Source organism: Rhinoraja longicauda, chromosome 5 (genome assembly GCF_053455715.1).
Source record: "Rhinoraja longicauda isolate Sanriku21f chromosome 5, sRhiLon1.1, whole genome shotgun sequence".
NCBI classification, from domain to species: Eukaryota; Metazoa; Chordata; class Chondrichthyes; order Rajiformes; family Arhynchobatidae; genus Rhinoraja; species Rhinoraja longicauda.
The window spans coordinates 7554292-7578564 of record NC_135957.1 but is presented as its reverse complement, the minus strand read 5'-3'; the positions used below and the strand labels follow the sequence as shown (position 1 = coordinate 7578564).

Here is a 24273-nt window from a genome sequence, read left to right as displayed (position 1 = left end):
CCCTTCACTCCACATTGAGACATTCGACAACTTAGCTTGACTCTGATGAAGTATACTCATTCCACAGGTTTTAACATTTGCAACACGCTTGAATTTTATCACTTCATTTTGCCGGGGAACAAATTTATTGCAGCTAAAGTTTAATGATAAACATCTTGGAAATCAATACATAGTGTGATATAGCATGGAAACAGGTCCTTCAGCCCAACTCATCCATGCATACCAAGATGCCCCAAGTGCGTTAACCTTCTTGCAGGTGGGACGGCATAGTGACTCAGGGGTAGAGTTGCTGCCTTACAGCTCCAGAGACCCGAGTTCGATCCTGACTACGGGTGCTGTCTGTACAGAGTTTGTACGTTCTCCCCTTGACCACATGGGTTTTCCCCAGGTGCTCCGGTTTCCTCCCACACTCTAGCGACGAACAGGTTCGTTGGTTAATTGGCTTCGGTAAAGATCATAAATTGTCCCTAGTGTGTGGGATAATGTTGTATAAGAAGGAACTGCAGATGCTGGTTTAAACTGGAGATAGACACAAAAAGTTGGAGTAACTCAGCGGGTCAGACAGCAACCCTGGAGAAAAGGAATAGGTTACATTTTGGGTTGAGACCCTTCTTCTGACCGTGAGCCAGGAGAAAGGGAAACAAGATATAGACGTTGATGTAGAGATGTAAAACAAATGAATGAAGGATATGCAAAAAAGTAACAATGATAAAAGAAACATGCCATTGTTAGCTGTGTGCTAGATGAAAATGAGTAGACATATAAGGACAGGATAGTTATTAGGGGATCGCTGGTCGCCATGCACTCGGGCCTGTTGCTGCGTTGTATCTCTAACTTAAAACACACTAGGCCCAATTTGCCCGCATTTGGCCCATACCCCCCTATCCGTTCCTATTCACCATGCAACAGATAGCTAAATACTAAATATTAATCCATGAAAAGTGAATCAACATAAACTTTGGGGTATCTGCACCAATTCTCTGCAAATCTTGTGCCTTTAACAGAGCCCAACATTTATTTTCCTTACAGAAATGGGATGCAGACAGGACAATTTGCAAGTCCAGGTCACAAGTATCCAACATTCACTGGGCTAAATAAGCTTCTCCAATAAATCACGATGAGAGTAGAATGTTACATGTTGCTGTCTGATGTTGCTTCAATGTTAATTCCTGTTGTTTTCTAACACTGTTGCATTATAATTACACAAGCGTTCAGCAATTTGACTTTGTACCACTATTTATTTTTGTTATGGCTGACCATATTTTAATTCCATTGAGCTTACCTGTAACAATCCACCTTACTCTTGATTGAATTGGCCTTTTAAGTATCCATTAATCTTACTTGCAATTTTTTTTAGCAGAACATCAAGTTCAGCAGCCTTTTGGGTTCCAGGGTGCACTATCCTTGGTGGTGGAACTAGGTGTTGGAACTAGTTGCATCACGAGTTTTAACACAATGTTTACTCTCACCTTCTCCTCAAACACAGAAATTAGTTTAGTCTGCTTATAAATAGTTTAATCACTTTTTTAAATTATCGACATTTAAGGAGATTACAACTCTACTTTATGTAAAAGGTTGAGCCTGTATGTATTCCTCAATTTATGAAATCAACAAATATTTACTGCCCCGTTTTCAGGAAGGATGTGGAGAAGCAGCAGAAGAGGTTTATTCACAAAATGCTGGAGTAACTCAGCAGGTCAGGCAGCATCTCGGGAGAGAAGGAATGGGTGACGTTTCGGGTCGAGACCCTTCTTCAGACTGATGTCGGGGGTGGGACAAAGGAAGGAGGTTTACCAGTTTGCAGCCTGGAACAGACAGTCTTAGCTATAAGGAGAGGTTGGGCGAACTTAGATTGTTTTGCCTGGAACATCACAAGCTGAGGAGAGACCTGACAGAAGTTTTGAAAATAATGAGTGGTATAGATAGACTTTTTTTCCCCATGGTGGAAATGTGAAAAACAGAGGGCATAGCAGTAAAATCAGAGGGGGAAGTTTAAAGACGTGCAAGGCAATTTTTTTACACACAGAGAGTGGTAGGTATCTGAAGAACCTGCTGTCAGGCACGGTGGTGGAAGCAGATACAACTGTGCCGTTTAAGAGGCTTTAAGGTACGCGTGTGAATATGGAGGGAACGAAAGGATATGGATGATGTGTGAGCAGAAGAGACGAGTTTAATTTGGCGAGTTTTGCACTGAGATCATGAGCCAAAGGGCCTGTTCCTGTACAGTACTATATTTTAAATGGTCAATCTTCTGGGAAAATGTTTACTTAAATTAAAATTCATAAAATGAAAATGCATTCCCCACTTGTTTTGATGTAAAGACTGATTGTGATCAAGAGCTTGACAATCTTAATCAAAACTTATTAACATATCCAAAATTAAATTTGGGGCTACTCACCAAGTGAAACATACAAAATAATGAGGGATCTTTACAGGGAGGAAATGTGGCAAAAGGAATCACAGCCCCAAGATTAGGACTCCCTCATTTAAGAAAGATGAGTTGATATTCTTTTCTCCCAGAAAGATTTGACACTTGAGAACTCTCTTCATCAAAGGTAGGAGCAGGGTCTTCTCTGAAGGAGAACGCTGACAAGCAAGGATGTGGCGGAGAAGGTTGCCACAAGTAGGTGAGAATATGGACTTGAGAATGCAATCAGGAGAACCATTTTCTTACTGAATGTCAGATCAAAATTGAGAGGTTGAGCGATCTTCTGCTGCACTTAATATATATTATCTTTGAATGTCATAAGTGGCAATGAGAAGAAGTGAGGGTCTTGAATTGTTGAGATGATGGTAGTACTGGTGAATCGCAGCTGGTGACATTGCAGGTGAACTGTTTAGGAAAAAACCTGCAGATGCTGGTTTAATTCGAAGGTAGACACAAAATGATGGACAGTCAGCATCTCGGGAGAGAAGGAATGGGTGACGTTTTGGGTCGAGACTCTTCTTGAATTTTACGATCCACAAACCCACTGGGATCATGCTTCTACCTTAGCCATAATTTCCTCATTAAGAAATAACATAGAATAGATGTAAAGGGAATATTTTCCATTTGGAAGAAGGGAAGAGATAAAGAATAGGTCTATAAAGGTAACCATCACTTTAATACATAGACAAAGACAATTGGATAGGTACATGGATAGGAAAGTTTAGAGGGATTTATGCACCGTATGTGGGGCCAGGGCATAGTGGCCCCTGACCTGTGAATTTTCCGTTTGTTTAAATCCCTCCAACGCCATGTTTTTTCCCTCCCGGCCTAGAGTTAAACTTTACTCCCCTCTGTCGGTTATAAGAGACAATCGTCAACAATGGACACAAACCCCCCCCCCCAACCCCCGTGGTCAGTTATTGCAAGGGTTAACTGTGCTCCAAATGTGGCCCGACCAATGTGTTGTATAACTGCAACACAATATCCCAACTTCTATACTCGATACTCTGACTGATGAAGAAGAATGTGCTGAAAGCCTGCTTGACCACCCTATCTGCCAGTGTTCATAAGTCAACCTATTCGGCCCATCAAATCTTTCTTCTCGTTATAAGCAATTACTCTGTAGCCAAAGAGGATTAGAAGAGGTCTCTTGCTAAATAATTTTAGTCCATTTTTAAAAATATTGCATAATGTTCTTGGTATTCATTTTTAAAGAGGAACAAGATAGTTGGCTATTATGATTTGCCTTTCATTTTGTAAGGCTTTCAAACAGGTCTCAGAAACATACACCATTGCACACAGAAAGAAAAAGTGCACATTAAATGTAGGTTGAAGTATTACATTGAAGAACTTGCACTGTAACATATCTTGGGCTCAGTAGGAAATGGCTGGTTACATGGCAGTTGTGACCAAAGGAATGTAACATGTGCTTGCAATTCAGAGTAGAGTACTTACTGAGGCAGCTGAATCTTGCTTCAATAATGGTGTCTACGGCTGTGGCTAAATGTCAGAACAATTGTTAGAACGTTTCTTCATGCCTGGTTGCCCCTTGATTAGTGTGTCTTGCCTGTTTAATGAGTTGTGCAGTCTGCTGGGTGTGCTTGCACCTGTGTGTGAGATGTAGCAGCTGCACCCAGACTCAGATTTTAAATACAAGAAAGAAATACAGGAGCATGAAATTTGCCAACTGAACATTTCTGCACCCCACTTTGTGCCGAATCAATGTAAAATCAGCTGTGGGAAACATTTCAGAAGTTGTCCAAAAATTGTTTGAAATTGTGTAAAATTTACAACATGCAAGTTGATGAGGGCAAAGCCGTAGATGTTGTCTATATGGACTTCAGCAAGGCATTTGAAGATGTTCTGCATGATAGGCTGCTCTGGAAGGTTACAAGTATCATACATTGATTGTATTCATGTATCATCTTTTGTTTGACTGGATAGCACGCAAACAAAAGCTTTTCAATGTACATGTGACAATAATAAACTGAACTAACAAAGTAGGCATTAGGTGAGAGGGGGGGGGGATTTAAGAAAGACCTCAGTCACAATGTTTTCACTCAGAAGGTAGAACATATCTGGAATGAGCTGCCAGACAAAGCTATAGAAGCTGATACAATAACAACTTTTAAAAGACATTTGGACAGATATATGGATAGGAAAGATTTCAATGGGCAGAGCTAATCAACCACCTGGATTCACTTACTGCTGCCAGCTCTTGCCCCACCCCTCTGCATTACCTATTTAAATTGGTTATCTCCACTCTACACTTTCAGTTTAGATGAAGGGCATGACCCGAAACGTTAACAGTCCATTTACCCTCCACAAATGCTGTTCAACCCTGTTGAGTTCCTACAGCAGTTAGTTTGTTGCTCTTACCTGTACCTGTTTATTCCCAAATATAATTTCACCTGCTGCAATCTAAAGGACTTCCAATAGCTCCTCTTTCCTTTTCTGCACACCTATAGAAGCTTATACGTCTTACAGTCTTGCATTTTGCACAATATTATTTTAATTTCTTCCTTAGGGAAGGTCACGGAATATTGAAAATGATTACGTATCTAAAGGTTTTGGTCCAATATTTATTAATATATCACATGACAGATTGGTCAGAGAAGCAAAATGTAAAGGGAAAATAGGATTAGATCCAAAACTGGCTCAGTGGGAGGAAGCATAGATTATAATGACTTGTAACAGGTAGGCAGTATAAATACTAGGATTGCAGACAGTTCAGTGTTCATTTTGCATAAATACACAAATCTTCGACTGAAAGGGGCATAATGAATAAGTTGTGTAAGAAAATAACTGCAGATGCTGGTACAAATCAAAGGTATTTATTCACAAAATGCTGGAGTAACTCAGCAGGCCAGGCAGCATCTCAGGAGAGACCCTTCTTCAGACTGAATAATGAATAAGTTTGTACATGATACTGTTAAAAAAAACAGCCTCATCAATGACATCAATATCTGATGAACAAATAAAAGTATTTAAGTACATTGCATAAGCTGAAGGGTAAAGAACTTGGTATTGGTTTAGTATTATCACGTGTACCACAATACAGTGACAATCTTTGCAACGCCTGCTATCTAGGCAAACAATCCATACATGACCCATCCCTGCAAGTGTCATCACAGGTAGATGGATGGTAAGATTTTCACTGTAAATCATTACATGGGATAAAAGCAAACTATTTCCAACACAAGATGGATAAGATTCCAGGATAACTTCCCAGTTACAACAGCTCAGGCACGTTTGGTCCTGTAAACTTACATCAAATTCTAATTCACGAACAGTTAACTTGGTATTTCTAATAATAAAATAATTTGTATAACTCCTCCCTTCTGAAAGTTGCTTTTTCCAGCAACCAAATGTTTGAATTTTATTCAAAAAGTTATGCGCAATACTTTTTTTTTTCAAATTCAATATGCATAATGAACTGTACAGTTCGAATATTATAAGAATCATTGAGTCAGTCATACAGCATGGAAACAGGCCCTTCAGCTGAACTTCCTACGCCAACTAAAATGCCGCATCTAAATTAGTCCCATAACCTTCAAAACCTTTCCCATCCATCTACCTGTCAAAATGTCTTTTAGATGTCTTGAATTATCTCAACATTCAGTCATAAATATTTTTTAAATTCAAGTACTGACCTCATTAACAATTTAATTTCCTTCTTACCCCTCCTCCGTTCAACCACAAGAAATAACGCACTCACAAATGACTATCATAAGGAATGGGCAGCATAGGTTATCAACATTCTTTAATCTAATTGAAATAATCAAATGGATATTTTTGCTCAAGAGCGCGACTCTCACAAGTAACCACACTCAATCCGCAAGGAACTAGAACTTGCTGCTCAAAACCATGTGTGCATACTACAAACTTTTGCTGACAACTGAGGACTTCTCTGAATAAATAGATTAGGAGGGCGAATTAAATACTGCTCCTGTGAAAGCAGATAACTATGCAAGGCCCACGTGATATCTTGGAGCTTAAATATTTCAAATCAGCAATTGACTTCAAAAGCAACCGTGGTTATAAACAAGAGCCTACTATAGCAGCCTTAAGAAAGACCACGTCTCCCAAACTGGTCTTTGTCACATGATGCACATGTGCACATTACTGAGGTATAAATGTGGTTAAGATATCTTGACTCCACTGAATGGCTTGACAATCTTTTTATATAAAACAAACTAAGCAGCAAAAAGGTCAACTGTAATATATCTAGACCCAATTCCATGAGGCCTTTCTTTCACTTTGCCATCAGTGTTAATCTTCACTATATATTTAACAAAAGTGAATTTTAAATATTGCCATTATGTATACCAAGATATCTTACCTGCATCCTGCGAATTTAGCACTTCCAGGGCATGCATCATGGCACTTGCAAAAACATTGGCATCTTCTTTGCTGCCAAAGTTTAGACCATACACCTGCCTGGCATCTCGCCACTGATGAAAGGTTTGTGTAGCTTGGTTGTACTTCAGCCCTTTGGGAATGGCACAGTTTATCACAACCTGTCAATAAAATAGTTTCAGAAGTTTAAAATTGATTTAATAAACAAACAAAGAAACTAATCCCATTTTTGGAGCTGGGAGCAAATTTGCAAGTTAAATTGATAACAGGCACATTTGAGCAAGTGGCATTCCAAAATGATTCTTCCCAGCATAATTACAAAAAGTACGTGTTTAAGCTAATGTTTATACAGGAGACCCCACGTTATTGAGGAATGGAGAAAGTGCATATGACAATTTGCCATAATGCAAAATCGTATCATCTGCGCATGCATCAATAAATGAGAATTTAAAAAAACAAAATTGTGCTGATTTTCATATTTTATTCACATAATTTCTGTGAGAATATTTTATTCTGTATCTCATATTTTTAAATGTAGTGATTTGAGAATTCTGCAAGAGTGAATTTCTATATACCTAAACAACAACAATGCAAGGATCATTTGTACTAAATGCAGCACCATTTTGTTTGACGTATAACATAATCAAGACACATGACACTGGTTATTTAGGTTAATTATTGTCACAGGCACAGTGAAAAGCTTTATTTTGATGCCATCCAAACAGATCAGATGTGCCATGCGTAGGCACAATCAGTTCAAACTGAAGTACAATAAATGAAGAGCAAAGGGGAACATGCAGAGTTCAAAATATAGCTCTCAGCAATGTATTCCTTGGACAAAGACCAAGTTCCTCAATGGGCCAGAAGGAAAATCAAACAATACCCTAGTTTATGGAAGGACCGTTCAAAAGACTAACAATGGAAGAAGCTGTTCCCGAGCCTGGTGGTGCACACTTTCAAGCTTCAGAACATTTTGCTGGATGGGAGCAGGGAAGAGGAGGAATAGCCAGTCTGAAATATGTCTTTGCTTAGAGACAACGTGGTGTTGATAGAGTCAATCATGAGAAGTCCGGCCTGTGTGATGGACTGGGCTGCATCTACAACTCAATGCAATTTCTTGCAGTCTTGGGCAGAGATGTTCCCAAATCAAGCTGTGATGCAACCTGACAGTGTGCTTTCTGTGATTCAACCCGACAGATGATGCAATCTGGGTCATTGCCTTGAGACTCCAGCTTAGTCCCGGAATTCCCTCTTGGTATTCTTAATGGCTCTGAGAAAGTAGTAGATAGATTTCATCTACTGCTCAGAATAATTTGACTTAAATGCTGCAGATTTGGGGCTTCACTTGGGAGTGGACCTTGTGATTCATCCATGGTTTCCGGATGGGGGAATGCACGTATCGTCTTCTTTGGTACACAGTCCTCTTGCATACGGAACAGTCCACCAACTCAAAGGAGTCGTAAAGGGTGTCACCTGTTTCCCCAGACCAGCATTGCACAACTTCCTGTAAGGGATTGCCCAGCGTCAGTTTCTGCTTGTACATAAGGAGTACAAGCACAGCCACGTAATCAGATTTACCAAAGGAACGGAGCGGTATGCGGTTTTGATGTACAGCAATGGGCGAGGGTGTTTTGGCCTCTGGTTGGGCAGGAGACATGTTGATAGAATTTTGGCAACACACTCTTGAGGTTGGCCTAATTGAAGTCTCCAGTTATTATAAACGGGACTTCGGAGTACTTAGTTTCAAGTCTGCGGTAATTCCTTTGGTAAATCTGATTACGTGGCTGTGCTTATGCTCCTTATGTACAAGCAGAAACCGACGCTGGACAATCCCTTACAGGAAGTCGTGCAATGCTGGTCCGGCGAAACAGATGACACATGCTGACCAAGATGCCCCATCTAAGCTAGTCCCATTTATCCTCGCTGGGCCCACGTCGCTCTAAACCTTTCCAATCCACGTACCTGTCCAAATATCTTTTAAATGTTGTTATGGACCTGCTTCAACTTCTGGAAGCTCGTTCCATAGACCCATTACCCTACCCTGTGTGTGCAAAACACAGGACTGGTGCAGGGTTTTGACCTGAAGCGCCGACCATCCCTTTGCCTTCATGGATGCTGCTTGGCCCACTGAGTGCTAATAACAGTTTATTTTTTGCTGCAAATTTCAGCATCAGCTGCCTCTTCTGATTCCACCCGTACAAAGTAACTGGCAGTTATCCAGATTCCCAGCTATGAATCTGAGTAACATTAATGCGCCACAGAAAGGTCAGGCAATGGCATCTCCAACTCCTCACCCTTGATGTTCAACAGTATTATTATCTGGACTGAAGAAGGGTCTCGACTCAAAACATCACCCATTCCTCCTCTCCAGAGATGTTGCCTGTCCCGCTGAGTTACTCCAGCTTTTTGTGTCTATCTTGAGTTAGAGATATGTCTGCACAGGAACTTGTTGCGGTTGGCTCTCTCCATCGCCATCGGGCCAAGACGACAAATGTATGGACCCTCGGCTATCCCTTCAAGTCAACAATCAGCTCCCTGCTACTGTTGAGAACAAGATTGTTGCTTGTTCAGGCACCATCAACCAGCTTATCATTCTCCCTCCAGTCTTTCACTTGTCATTCCCATTATTTGTCCAACCATGGTGGTATTCCAATGAATTTAATGATGGTATTTAAACGGTGTCTGGCTGCACAGCCATCGGTATCGAGAGTAGAGCAGGGGGCTGAGCACACAGCTTGGTGCCCCTGTGCTGAGGAGCTTTGGACAGGAAGAATCTCTTAAAATGCACAAGGCAAACAAAGGATATGGCATTTGCACATGTGGGGAGATCGAGAGTGATGGATTTATAAGTAGAACAGCATGCAATCAGAGACACATCGGCTCTGCAGGAATGTGCATGCGGACAAATGTCAAGTGCCCACATTCCATGCTAACAGATCACTTTCTGCTCTTGCTGAAATCTTCATGTCTCGTGTTCACAGACTGGTCATTGTTACACTGATATATCTTTAAACTTTCAGCAGCAACACATAGCCACCAAGTGGTTATGTCAATCATCAGAGATGGTGTAACCATTTTGGTATAATATAGATGTATATGAAATTGAAACATTCACAGGAGAGCTCTTGGAAGCCAATTAATTGCCACTTCCTCAACAACAGCCAAATCAAATAGATATCTTAAAAAATGTTTTTTTGGCCCGCCTCCCAACTCCAAATACATCAATAACAAAATGCTGTGTCTAAATACATGAGGCACAAGAATAGAGCAAAATCACTCCCAAATAATTCCACCAAGCACACTTGGAAAACACCCAGACCAGACTCAGTCATGACCCTCCAAGATCACAGCTTTTCAAAAAGCACACTGGCTCATGAAGAAAAGCATCTAGGGTGGATAATCAGTTGATAATGATGACGCCACAAATCCAAGGCCATTTATAAATCTTTTTTTAAAGTTCAATTAGATTTTCTGTTCCTGGATTCCTGTAACCAGGTCGATCCGTGTTAAACTGGGCTAACAATGGAGCTTTGGTGAGAGCACCATCATTCCAATCCCTAAGAAAAATAAAGTGCCTCTCAAACTACTAGCCAGTAGTTCTAACATTGGCCATAATGAAATGTTTTGAAAGACAGATAATGGCCCACATCTGCACTAATCTTCTGGAGAATCTAAACTCTTCCTAAACACTGGAACTTCTCAAGATTGGGTATTCAGTCCCTTGCTCTCCTCCCTGTGCACCCATGACCGTAAGACCAGGCACAACCTTAACTCGATTTTATGGTTGCTGGTGCCACTGTTGTTGGCCGGATCAACAACAATGACGAGACGAAGTGCAGAAAAGAGATCGAGAATCTTGTTTATGGTGTCACCTGAACCTTAGCATTGCGAGACGGACAAGTCGGTTGTTGACTTAAGGAAACAGTGTTGAATGCAACCCTGTTCTCATTAGCAGAGCTGCTGTAGAGATGGTCAATTGCTTCCAGTACATCAAGAGAAACCTGACTTGTCCCTTTCACAATGATGCACTGATCAAGAAAGTGCATCAGGACATTTACTTTCTTTGGCATCTAAGATGATCTAACATGTACATGAGGATTCTCTCGAACATCTACAAATGCACTATGGTAAATATTTTGACAGAATACATCTTAGCCTGGAATGCAATTTCTCTGTTCTTCACTGCCTGAACCTGTAGAGTGATGAACACATCCCAGACCATCACAAAGTCATAATTTCCTTCCATTCTGTCCATCTTCAGTGCGTTACATCAGGAAGGCTGGAAGTATCGTCAAGAATGCCCACTACCCTGACCATTCCCCTTTCACTCTTCCATTGTCTGAGAGAAAACACAGATGCTTAAAAGGTCAGACTGAATAACAGTTTCTTTCCCACTGCTATCAGACTCCTGAACCAATCATCATTCATACCCACTTCACGGATACTTTGCCACGTTCTCTTACTCTTAACTCTAATTCATTTGGTTATTCTGTTATTGTACTTCAATATTTTTTGCACTACTTCAAATTGCACTACAATCTTGCACCATTATACTGTTTTGCACCTGATGTTGTAATTATTTTTGTACGTATCATTGCTGTATGTATACTGTTTGAGATTAATGTGAACAAGGAATTTCACTGCACTTTGGCATATATGATAATAAACTAATCTGAATTTGGAGGCCACACTTCAAGATTAACAATTTGATTTTGGAAATTATAAATTATGTCATTAAGAATAATTTCACCTCGAGTACATTCTGATTGAAGTAGACTTCGTGTTTTAGGTTCGCAGGGAATAAAATAAAAAAAATATTTAAAGTTATTATAAGAACTGATAATCTGGACATGGTTAGATTTGTTTCTGTGAACAAGACCACACGATACTGGCTGGTTGTCTTAGAGTACTACAACCAAGGGAGTCAACTCCATTGGGATAATGAACAAGGCTCTGGCTCAATCGTCCCTTCCATCACTTGTATGCACTATTGCGTGATAGATGACTCAGCGTATCCATTAACCAGCTTAATAGTAACTCTCATTCTGTGTATTACTATGTCAAGATTGACAAGAGTAATAACTGAGGAACACAATTAACTCAAGGTCCAATTATCAACATCTTGGCCATTGCAATACAAAGCTTGCAATGGCCGAAACAACAGCATCACCTTCTCAAGAAGTCGTGTGGCTTGCAGTTATCATGCACATTCCTAGAATTGAATTGAGCTTCTGAGGAAATGTAACTGAGCTGTAACTTGCCTCAGCAGTACATTATGATACAGGTCATGCGCAGCCCAGGTGCTCAAGTTAGCCTTTCACTCACAGCTCCACAGTGCACAAGGGAAACTGCAAAAGTTACCAACATTTAAAAAGTAAATGGACTGCACCAACTTGAGATGGTTTTCTATTTTACTATCAACCATTTTCATGTCACAGGCAAGCTACCAGATCCTTTGGGAACGTTGTGCTAATCCTTAGAACAATTTTACTCCACCTAAGGGAGTGCAAATTACACTGACATCCTTTGGCACAAGTGAGAGACTGCCAATCACAGAGCCAAGCAATGTCATCGAGAGCTGATGAACTCCCCCGTGACCAGAAAAATACACGAGGAGCAACAGTGGGCATTCAGCCCTTTGAGCCTCTTTCCACAGTTATTAAACTCACAGATCATCTGGTTGCAATCTTAACTCCACATTCCCATCTTTGTATCAAATATCAATCTACCCCTACTTTAAAAGCATTCAAAAGCTCTACTTCCACGGTCCTTTGAGGAAGAGCTTCAAAGATAAATAAGCATCAGAGAGAAAAGATTCCACTTCATCACTGCATTAAATCAGTGACTCCTCATTCTAGAATCGACCACAAGAGACAACATCCTCTCCACACGCACCCTGTCAAATCCTCAAGATTTTATTTGACAATCCTTCCTGGAACAAAATCTGAAATGATCTCAAAAAATTAAAACAGTTCCATGTTCAATGCCCAACTATCCTATGTACATGCACACATACACAAAGGTTTCACCACCATCTTCGGCCAAAAATGATATTGCCATTCTCTAACTGCCCATACTAAGTCATCACTTTTAGTTTAATTTAATTTCATATTGTCACATCAGCAAAAAGACTATACATGATTACAATCAAGCCATCCACTGTCTACGTTTAGTGTTGCTCAGTGCTCTGCAGAAAAATAATTCACTCCAAGCTAAGACTTTGAGACATATGGAAGGGAACTTGCAGTGCTAGCAACACGATTCACTTATTATTCTTTTGTTCGATGTAGGAGAGATCATGGGCTAACCAGCAGCTGCTTCAATGCATCCTGTGATGGTAACAACTACATCCAGTGATCCAGTGTGGTGAGAATGCATGTATTGGGTGGCACAATGTGTGCCAATCAGTAGCTGTACGAGTATGGATGGGGTGACATTTTTGAAAATTGTTGTGCTCTTCCTGGGATTTTGCTCAAGGCATGTTATGAAGATGGTGGAAAGGTGAGCCATTCGGCACAGCATTCCAAGCCTGTGCTGCTCATACATTTAAAAGTTCATAAATTTAACTTATTGATCTAGTTAGATGACTGTTTAGTGGTGACAACATACTCATGATAAGAAATTCAAGTTAATGTCATCAAAAGGGCAAGGGAAGGTAGTTTGATTCTCTCTTATTGGAGATGTTCATTGCCTGGTGCTTCTGTACTTTCAATTTCTCTTGCCACTTATGGCATTATGTTGAAAGCAGTCCAGCTCCCAATGTAGTAAATGCAATATTTTAGAAGTCTGAATGAAATTGAACAATGCAATAATCAACAAATATTTCCAGCTCTTAGCTTATAATGAATGGAAGGTCATTGATATGGCAGTGAGGAGATGGTTGGACATAGTACAATGCTCTCGGGAACTCTTGCAATAATATCCTGGTGCAGAAGATAAATTTCTATTCACATTGAGAACTACCCCCCTCCTCTATACTTTCAGTCTGAAGAGTTCTGACTTGAGACATTACCCGTCCTTTCTCTCCAAAGATGCTGCCTGACCCGCTGAGATACTCCAGCACTTTGTGTTTATCTTGATGAAACATGTTTTATTTCACTTTCCACAGTTGCTCCTAATTCTGAGTACTTACAGCATGCTTGGATTTTTGCTTTACAATTTTAGCAAGGCTCCTTGATATCATGTGATGTTACTTTAATGTTAAAGGGATAAACCAACTGCATGTGTCTAGAATTTAACATGTTAACAACAAAGCTTGATCCAGAACCAAGCAGTCCTGGTAGAACCTGATTGCAACAACGATGAGCAGATTAATAGTGACACAGCATCATTTAATTGTCATGTCAAAGCTGTGGAATTAAAATGAAATGAAACATTATCACCAAGCTGTTCCAGTGCAGCTAAAAGATCAGTTACATGAACTTATGGGAAAGTTCCCATTTAGATCCTGTTCCCATTAAGGGCATCTATATTCAGCCTAACTACATTCTTAGGCAATCTATAAGGCCCTCCAACCAAACAACCTGAGCCACATCCAGGTTGAAAGCAGCAAATAATATTTTGTCTTCAACTGTCAGGAATATGTCAAACAAGCCATCCACACATTCCTTTGAAATTCAACATATATTTGCAATTTGCAAGTCTACAGACCATATATTGAAGTCCTCCAGCTGCCTAAAAGCTTTGGTTATTAGGAGAAAGACTGGGTACAGTGTGGCTTGTAGCTCACCTTGGGATCCTCCCACCAATCCTTACCACCTGCTATACTAAGGAACAACTCAGGAATACACAAGAATTATCTGTGCTTGCTGACATCACAAGCATCTTACACCAGCCCCAATTGGTTTTTGTTACAAGCTGTACTGCTGCAACTTAATTCTTATCCGGTGCTGCCTCCTACACCCAAAACCTCCAACACTGAAAGACAAAGGCAGCAATGGAGTAATAACTTCCAAATCACATACCATCCAGAGTTGGAAATACATTGGCCATGCTTCAAAATCACTGGGTGGAAGTTAGTCGTGAAGTTAGTGAAATCATCGAGCTCTGCACGGATGCAGGACGACAGCCACGATGTAGTTGTTGACGTAGTAGAGAAGGATTTGGGGGATGGTGCCAGTGCACATTTGGAACAAGGACTATTCAAAATAACCAACAAAAAGGGAGGCATAACTGTGGCCCATGCACGTGCCCATGGCTACACCTATTAGAAAGTGAGAGGAGTCAAAAGAAAATTTCTTGATGGTGAGGACAAGTTCTGCCTGTTAGTAGAGGGAAAACGATTGGGTGTCTGTTCAAGAAAGAACCGGGAGGCCTCGAGAGGTTCCTAGTGGGGGTTGGAAGTGTAAAGGGTCTGTACATTATTGATAAAGATGACGCAATTTGGGCCTAGATATTGAAAGTTATTGAAGAGTGGAAGGGCATGCGAGGTGTTCGAGAATGTAGGTGGAAATAGGATGGAATTAATATGTATTTGGAAATAAGCTCTGTGGGACAGGAACAGGCAGGAACAACCGGGAACTGAAATTAGCACAATATCACACCAAACTCAAATTATGCCTACCTGATGGTCCTGAATTTTCCTCCCCACCACTCGGAACGTGTTGTTGCCTGTGTGATGGTAAATATGTACTCTACTAAATCCAGTTGCTCCTCCAGCTGGTACCCACTTCTTATTGCCATCATCATATACCATGACAGCAGCCCGCGCCTGGCATATACTTTGTTCACTGCAGATACAACAAAACATAGGATTAATTAATGTGCTTGCTTGCGTTGTTTGTCAAACACTTTAAAAAACATTCTTGGAAAAATACGGATAATAATATCTTCAATTCATGTGCACAGATTTACCTAAATAAAATATTAGAATTTGAACAGTTGTATAGTATTTATAATAATAAAAAAAGAAAAATTAGTTTGGGTTTGATTTGCCCTTCTTCAGATTGATCAGGGCCAGTGCAAGGTACAATCCAGATTGTTTAGAACATGGTTAACTTTGTTGGCAAATGGTTTTGGCAGCTAAGAAGAAAGAGAGCAAGAGAAAGCAAACTTGCATGGCAACAGTGATGGCACTGAAGGTTGAAAGGGAAGAAAACAAGAAAGTGGGGGAAGTTGAAATGGATAGAGAAGAAACATTGAAGAGCAAGGATAATGGAAGAGGGGGGAAAATCGAGGAAAGCAGGCCAAATATAAATTTACTCATGCACAGTAACACTTCCATTTCAGATTTACGTAACATCTGATTTACGCAATGGTCCACGGATGTAACACGTACTTAAGTCAGGGAGCATCTGTCTTTTTAAATTTCTAATACCAGATTATTAACCAAATTTCACAGCTGGTGTGGTAGGATTTGAACTCTGGTTTCTGGATTACTAGTCCATTCATTGCTTGGATATTGAGCCCAGTAATTTAGTTACTGCCAGGCCATCACTCCATGGCAGGCTCAACTGTACAAGTGGCGAAAATCCTATATCTTATATTCTGCAAGTAAATCCAAACACATGCAATAATGCACATTGCATATGAAGACTCTGAAGTTACCCCAGCAGCTGCAATACTGCTTCGTTACTTATTTGGTACGAAAATCTGCCGTTTCACAAGGCATCCTTATTCAAACTACTGCAAGGGAGAAGCAAAATTGTAACTCTTGTTCAGAGATGCACAAATTTGAGGCATTCATTGGCATGCTGAATAGCAAGGAAATGCATGCTGCTAGGCAGTTCAAGCACTAAAAGAGACAAACTGATTCATAACTCTGCAAGTTTCCATGCAGTAAATCCAGAAGAAAAAAAGCGTGTACTCTTTCGTTCCAAAGAATATAGATAAAACCGCAACATAATAGAAAATAGTGCAACGTCAAGCACTCTTTACTGCTGGCAAAAAGGATAAAGTAAATCGCTTGGAAATGAATTCTTGCCCTCAAGTGTCTGGGAAATGAGCCCAGAATGTGTTGTTTACGTCATCCACAAAGGAAGAAACTGAGAGCTTCAACCATTTTTCGGTCCAAAACACATGTGGACAAAAAACTTGTAAAATATTCCTGCGTAGACTCATGCACATATCAACTGTAACAAAACATTTTTTATTGGGTACCTATTTAAAAGATTTATTTTTGTTGAGGATAAACAGCCAAAGAACTGCCCAATCTACGAAACCTTCCAATCAAATCGAGGGGTTTTGATGCAGAACCCACAGAAGGTCAGTCTATCCAATCATTCACACACAGATCATGGTTGATCTGTCACTAACTCCGTGCATCTCTGTTCCAAATGCCATAACACTTCTGGTTAACAGGACTCTCACACTTAAGTTTAACAAATCAATGAATATTAATCGACTTTTGAGAAGGTGAATCTCAGATATTTGCCACACACTATGTGCAATATTGTAAAACTTCTCTCCTGAAATGCTCTGCTTCAATTTCTAGAGAATTCCTCTGACTTCCACTCTCATATAATCAAATCATCAAAGCACCATCAGAAGTATGGAGTGAGGCCCTTTCACACAACTCGTCCATGCCAACCAAATTGCTTAACTGATTTAGTCCCACTTGCCTGGCCCACATCCCTACAAATCTTTCTTAATGAATAGCTGTACAAGTATCTTATAAATGCCATGACTGTACCCACCTCAACCAATTCCTCTGACAGCTTGTTCCTCATACTTGTTCCTCACTCTTTGTTTGCACTTAGATCCCTTTGGAATCTTTTCTCCATAGCCCCTGCTCTTTTCAAAGAATAGACAAAAGGAAGCTAACTAAACACAGAAAAATAATGTGTTTTTATCAGGACGACAATTCGACTTTGAATTCAACAATTTAAATGAAACTAACCAGACCTATCAAGTTTAATCCAAGCAAGTGTGCCAGACTTTGTCCTACCCCACCTTTCTTCCAGCTTTCTCCCTGCAACTCAATCAGTCTGAAGAAGGGTCCCGACCAGAAATGACACCTATCCATGTTCTTTAAAGTTTCTGCTCCACTGTGAAATTTCATGGTATGCCTATCTTGGAAAAAATCTACGGGTGTCCATGTAAGAGCTTCAAGTCCAGCTTGTTCCAGCATTCCTTCTTGGCATCCTTAATGAATTTGAGGAAGCCATAGCTATATTTCAGAATCATTTGAATTGAATGCTGTAGACTTGGACTTCACTGGGAGTGATCTTCGTGGTTCAGCCATGGTTTCCAGTTGGGGAACACATTTTGGGGGGGGGGGTGTTGTATTCAGCCTTCTACACACTTGCTAATGAGGTCTTTTTCGGCAGTGGCATGTTTTTCGTGGTTCATCCATGGTTTCCAGTTGGGGAACACATTTGGGGGGGGGGGGGGGGGGGGGGGGGTTTGTATTCAGCCCTCTACACACTTGCTAATGAGGTCTTTTTCAGCAGTGGCATATTTTTCAGTCTGAAGGGTTTCGACCCAAAATGTCACCTACCCATGTTCTCCAGATTTGCTGCTTGATCTGCTGTTATTCCTGCAGATAGACACAAAAAGCTGGAGCAACCCAGTGGGACAGGCAGCATCGCTGGAGAGAAGGAATGGATGATGTTTCGGGTCGAGACCCTTCTTCAGACTGGTTAGGGATAAGGGAAATAAGAGATATAGACGGTGATGTGGAGAGATAAAGAACAATGAAAGAAAGATATGCAAAAAAGTAACAATGATAAAGGAAACAGGCCATTGTAGGCTGTTTGTAGAGTGAAAATGAGAAGCTAGTGCAACTTGAGTGGGAGAGGGATAGAGAGAGAGGGAATGCCGGGGCTTGGAAAATAGAAGTCATTAAAGAGACGAAGGACGGTACGGTAGCGCAGCGGTAGAGTTGCTGCTTTACAGCGAATGCAGCGCCGGAGACTCAGGTTCGATCCTGACTACGGTTACTGCACTGTAAGGAGTTTGTACGTTCTCCCCGTGACCTGCGTGGGTTTTCTCCGAGATCTTCGGTTTCCTCCCACACTCCAAAGACGTACAGGTATGTAGGTTAATTGGCTGGGTGAATGTAAAAATTGTCCCTAGTGGGTGTAGGATGGTGTTAATGTACGGGGATCACTGGGCGGCACGGACTTGGTGGGCCGAAAAGGCCTGTTTCCGGCTGTGTATATATATGATGATGATGATGATGACATGAGATATCTTGGACATAGTCCTGCACTGTGTCATTTTTTGCAAGCCAACATCCTTGTTTCCGCAGAGTCACCAAATATGGACCAGGCCACCAACTAAAAGCAGACGAAGGATCTTATCAGTTTCCTAAGAACAACACTATATGACCATCTGTACCAGATCCTCTTGTATCAGTTTCTGCTTGTAAGCAGGATGCAGAAGCGCAGCCATGTGGTCAGATCTACCAGAGTGTGGCCTGGGAATCGACTGGTAGGCATTTTTGATTGTTGTGTAGCAGTGGTCAAAGGTGTTTGGGCCTCTAGTTGGGCAGGAGACTCGCTAATAGCATTTTAGTAGCATGCTCTTAAGGTTGGCCTGATTGAAATTCCTGGCTATTATAAACAAGGCACTTTGTTTCAAAGCTACTGGTGATGGTGTGTACTTCCTCAAGTGCAAGCTTAGCATCAGCATGGGGTGGCAGGTCGACTGCTGTCATGATAGCCAAAGTAAATGCTCGTGGTAGGTTGTAGTGACACTTCCCCATAAGATATTCCTGTTCTCGGGAGCAGAAGCTCTCCGGTATTACCATGTCTGAACACCATGCAGACTTCATTAGAAAGCACACCACTCCGCTCTTTACCCTAGCTGAAAAGCGGAGCACTTTATAAAGGGAAAAAGTGAAGTATTGAAGAAATCCTCCAGTTTGAGTCCTGGTTGAAGGGGTTGTGTGCTAATAAACAAGTTAGGCAGGCTGGAGCTATATTCATTCCAGCAAAGAACAAGACATTTTATTGAAACAAGACTTGACAAATTTAATGCTAAGAAAATGCTTCCGTTGGCCAAAAAAGGCAGCCACCAATTTTCGATGGTAGCAAGGACAAATTTCCACTGAGGACTATGAATCTACATACACTCGGTCAGGTAACTCTATTGCCCATATCCTGCAGAACACCCATTTAGTCTACACTCCCTCTCCCTAGTGGAAACAACACTTAGTAATCCCTCTCAGTATAAAGTCTAATTGCAACCCTACTATTTTTGTACAAAATTCCATCCTGCTAACTGATGTTTGCAGTCTGAATGTCTCTAGGTGCTTTACAATAGACATGACACTAATTGTAGTAATCCATCAGCCTGCCACAATTCAAGTACTACACTAAATTTAAGTCAAAGGCTAGCAGCCTCAGTGGGATTCCTTGAGAGAACCACACATGCTGTAATTCAATTCAATTTTCCTATACTAGGTCAACTACATTTACAGATGAACCAAATCAACTGAAGGCTGTAAGTAATGTTCTAAAGCCTCTGATGAATTGAAGATAATCATAAAAGCTTACTTATGAATTGCTGCAAACATTTACAGAATATATTATGATCTGGTAATTTTTCTTCACTAAAAATGTTTTATATCTTCATCTGGTATAGGCTATACTTAAAATGGACTTCAAGATATTTGTTTCACCACACACCACAAGAACTGCACTTATTCAATACCTTTCCTTGTAGATCAGGTGAGCAAGTTTATATAAGAACCAACCTGGTCATTGTATTGTTTATTTGTATTTTTGTACAAATTGTTGGCAGGCCACATGAAGCACGGTGTGCTGTTCTGGTCAACACAGCATAGGGAGGTTGCGATTATGCCCAAATGAGTGCAGAAAAGCTTCATAGGAGTGCTGCCTGGACTGGAGGGTTCGCGTTACAAGGACACACTGGATAGGCTGGGATGGTTTTCCCTGGAGCAAATGGCGCCAAGCGGTAACCTTGTAAAGATTTATAAAATTATGAAGAGTACAGATAGCCAGTCTTTACCCAGATCACTGGAGCCTAAAACTAGGTGTTGGTTTAAAGTACGAGGGGAAAGATTTAAAGGAGATAACTTTTCCACCCAGAAGGTGATGTGCATTTGGAAGGAGCTGCCAGAGGAAATGTTAGAGGCAGGCATAATTGCAATATATAAAAGACATTTGGGACAGGTTTAGGTTCAGGCGCAAATGAAGGAAAATGGGACTAAGCTTGGATGGAGCATCTTGGTGGGCTTGGATGAGTTATGCTGAAGACCCTGTTCCCACACTGTACAACTATGAATTTATGAAAGGTTAGATTGTGCACGTCAGGTTGATTGCATTACAAAACAAGGGTGGACCATGTGAACGTTGCAATCTCCCACCCAGCAACTGATGCTGCCCTGGCCTGGATGTCTACCTTTGACCTACAACTATACTCTGTGCACGCCATACGCAAGAAGTATAAAAGGTTGAGTACGCCCAAGGAGCTTTACTGCCCACAGCAGTACCCATTTCCTGTCTCATGTTTATCGGTCAGATGAATGAGGCTATTTCAGAGGCTCTAAAATAGAAGCAATAACTGAACTAGATACAAAGAGAGGAATGGAATTATTAAATGGCTGTACTACAATGTAGATTTTATGGTGATGATGAATACTCAATCAGATGGAATTGCAAAAAACATAATTGTGGAAATCAAGAATGTGCTCACAAATACGGATCAAAATAGGAAAATCAAGTCCATCAAGTTGTTAGGGCGTGACCAAGCAATCAGCGCATGGCCTCCGACTGTCACAAAAACTATCAACAATTTTCCCCAGATCAAAAGTAACATTTCCAAGTTTGCCAATTGTACAACACAAAATGGGAGGGTGAGTCATGATGAAAATGCAGAAGAGGGTTTCAAGATAATGCAACCTATTGGACAACATGGCAGATTGAACCTAACATGGAAATGTGGGTTACCCACTTCAGCAGAAAAAAAATAGAAACGGTGAATATTTTTCAAATGGGGAGAGATTGATGTTGACGTTTAAGTAGTTCTCAAAGCTAACACTAGATTTCAGCCAGCAATTAGGCAAATAAGGCAGTATGCTGGTGTTTTATGGATTTGCATACGATAGTAACAATGTCTTCCTATGACAATAATCTATGACCTTGGCAATATTGATCATACCTGCAATATTCTGTTCAATTTTGGTCCAGTTTCCCCAAGAGAAAAAGGTGCATTAGCTTTGAAGGAGACAGCAAAGATTCACAAACTAGTTTCTTGGATGTCAGATCTGACACAAAAGATTTAGCAACTGAGCCTTATTCCAATTCTAAAATCATAGTTACAATTATTATACGAGGGTCAAACTTGCATTTGGACAGCACCTTCAATGTGCTCAAGACATCCTGATAACTTGAGCCTCAATGTAATTTCTAATCTTCACTCACAACCCCATTACCATAAGTCAATTTGACACACACTAATACCAAACTAAAGAGTCATGGCTTAAATTATTGCATTTCCTTTGACCTCTGCCACATTTCTATTAGACCATCTGTGAAAGAGGGCTTCAATAACCCAATCTCTTTCGTTCGTCGACAAATCTAATCATACAAAAATCTAAAGCTACAATATATACTTTTTTTGTGTGAAGGTAAAGCCAATAGGCACACAGCAATGTCCTTCCAAAAGTTCTCAAGTAACATTCCAAAGACGTGCAGGTTTATAGGTTAATTGGCTTCTGTAAAGTAGCCTCAAGTGTGTCGGCTGCGAAAGTGGGATAACATAGAATCAGTGTACAGGTGATTGATGGTTGGCATGGACTCAGGAGGCTGAAGGGCCTGTTTCTACATTATATCTGAAAGAAAAACTGTCCAAATAATCTATACTTTGGCAACATTAAATGGAATAATTGTCAGCTGCATCCCAGAAGAAGATTGATACTTTTGTTTGATTAATAGCATATGATTACTTATTCCATGGACTTCTATTGCACAGATCAAAAAGACTACGTGCAAATTAGCCTTTATGCTCAATCCTCCTGGGCTCAACATGAACCTACATTTTTTAGGAGTGATTGAACAACTACTGAACTAAGCTGACAATACTCTTCCTTCTAGCACAATTTTTAATATGTTTTGGAATGCAAGATTTAGCAATTAGTTGAAATGTGAGTTTTATTCAGCCATTGAGAAATAGAAACTCAATTCCAACAGAAGAATTAGAAAGGATGTATGCAGATCAGTGAAATGATTAGTAACTATAAACTTAAACTGTGGTCGTTCCTACTTGGAATGGATTAGGCTTCAAAATTTCCACATTACTAACAGAAAAAAATAACATAATGTTCCCATTTTCACAAAGAAAAAGTAAACTTTAAGATCTTTTAAACTTGGGCCACAATTTATCATCTCATCAGAAGTGAAAAACACACTTTATAACGACGTGTCAAACCAATTTATGCTTGCCCTGTTATATAGCTAGTTGAGCATGTGAGTGGACTCAAGGGACAAAGAAACTTTATAAACGAGAAATGTTTTCAAATAAGGGATTGGCCAATCAGGACAGATGGGAAGAGATTTCCTCTCCCAAAGCAGGTATTAGAACATTTTTACCCAAATAGGGCTTTGGAAACTTATTTACTAAGCATTGTTACGGTGGAGATGGGTAGAATTTTAGATAAAGAAATCAAGGTATATGGAGTCAGTCAGAAGGGTCTCGACCTGAAACGTCACCCATTCCTTCTCTCCAAAGATGCTGCCTGTCCCGCTGAGTTACTCCAGCTTTTTGTGTCTATCTTCGGTTTAAACCAGCACCTGCAATTCCTTTTACACATGTCTTATTGAATGACAGAGCAAGTACAAAGAACCAAATGGTTTACACCTTTAGTTTACTCTTTAAGTCTGTAAATTATTGGAGCAGAATTAGACACAAATACTCCAATTTCTATCACGTTTGTTAACATGGGTTCAATCCTGGACCCAGTTTGATGCTGAGTATAGAAGTTGGTAGGTCATGTTACAGTTGTACAAGACATTGGTAGGCCAAACTTAGAAAAACAATAGTATTGTGTTGTTTTGGTCACCTTTATAGAAAGGATGTTGTTAAGCAGGAAAGGGTGGATTTACGAGGATGTTGCCAGGACTCGACAGCCTGAGCTACAGGGAGAGGTTCAGCAGGCTAGGACTTTTTTCCTTGGCGAGCAGGAGCTCGAGGGGTGATTTTACAGAGGTGTACAAGATATCCACCAGGTGGTGTCAGCAATGGCTGCCTCGCCAACAGTCTGTCTGTCCCTTCCTTCTTTGTTTGTATGTGTTAAATGTATGTTTTTAGTGTTCCTTTAGCTTGTTTTAAGTGGGGAGTGAGTTGGGGGAAACCTTTTCTTATCTCTTACCTCGATGGAGATGCGATTTTTTCCCGTATCGTATCTCTGCCGCACTGCGGCCGAACATCGAGGATTTGGCGGCCTTTGCCGGAGACCGACTTTGAGAGCTCCACCACGGGAGCCTGCGTAATTTAACGTCAGGGAGCTCGCGATCCTTGTCGGGGATCGACTTTGGGGCTCCAACCGCAGGTGCCTGCGGACTTTAACATCGCGGAGCTCG

General features: G+C 40.7%; 1 protein-coding gene across 4 annotated transcripts in view; it reads right to left on the bottom strand.

Annotated features, from left to right (window-relative positions):
* The window catches only part of enah (ENAH actin regulator), a 183906-nt gene that overhangs the window by 81612 nt on the left and 78021 nt on the right, over positions 1-24273 (bottom strand). For all 4 annotated transcript variants that reach the window (XM_078398862.1, XM_078398860.1, XM_078398859.1 and 1 more), the window contains 2 exons: positions 15351-15516; positions 6771-6948 (listed from right to left, as the gene is read on the bottom strand). In XM_078398862.1, the coding sequence (XP_078254988.1) occupies positions 6771-6948; positions 15351-15516 (344 nt within the window). The remainder of the gene's footprint in view (positions 1-6770; positions 6949-15350; positions 15517-24273) is intronic.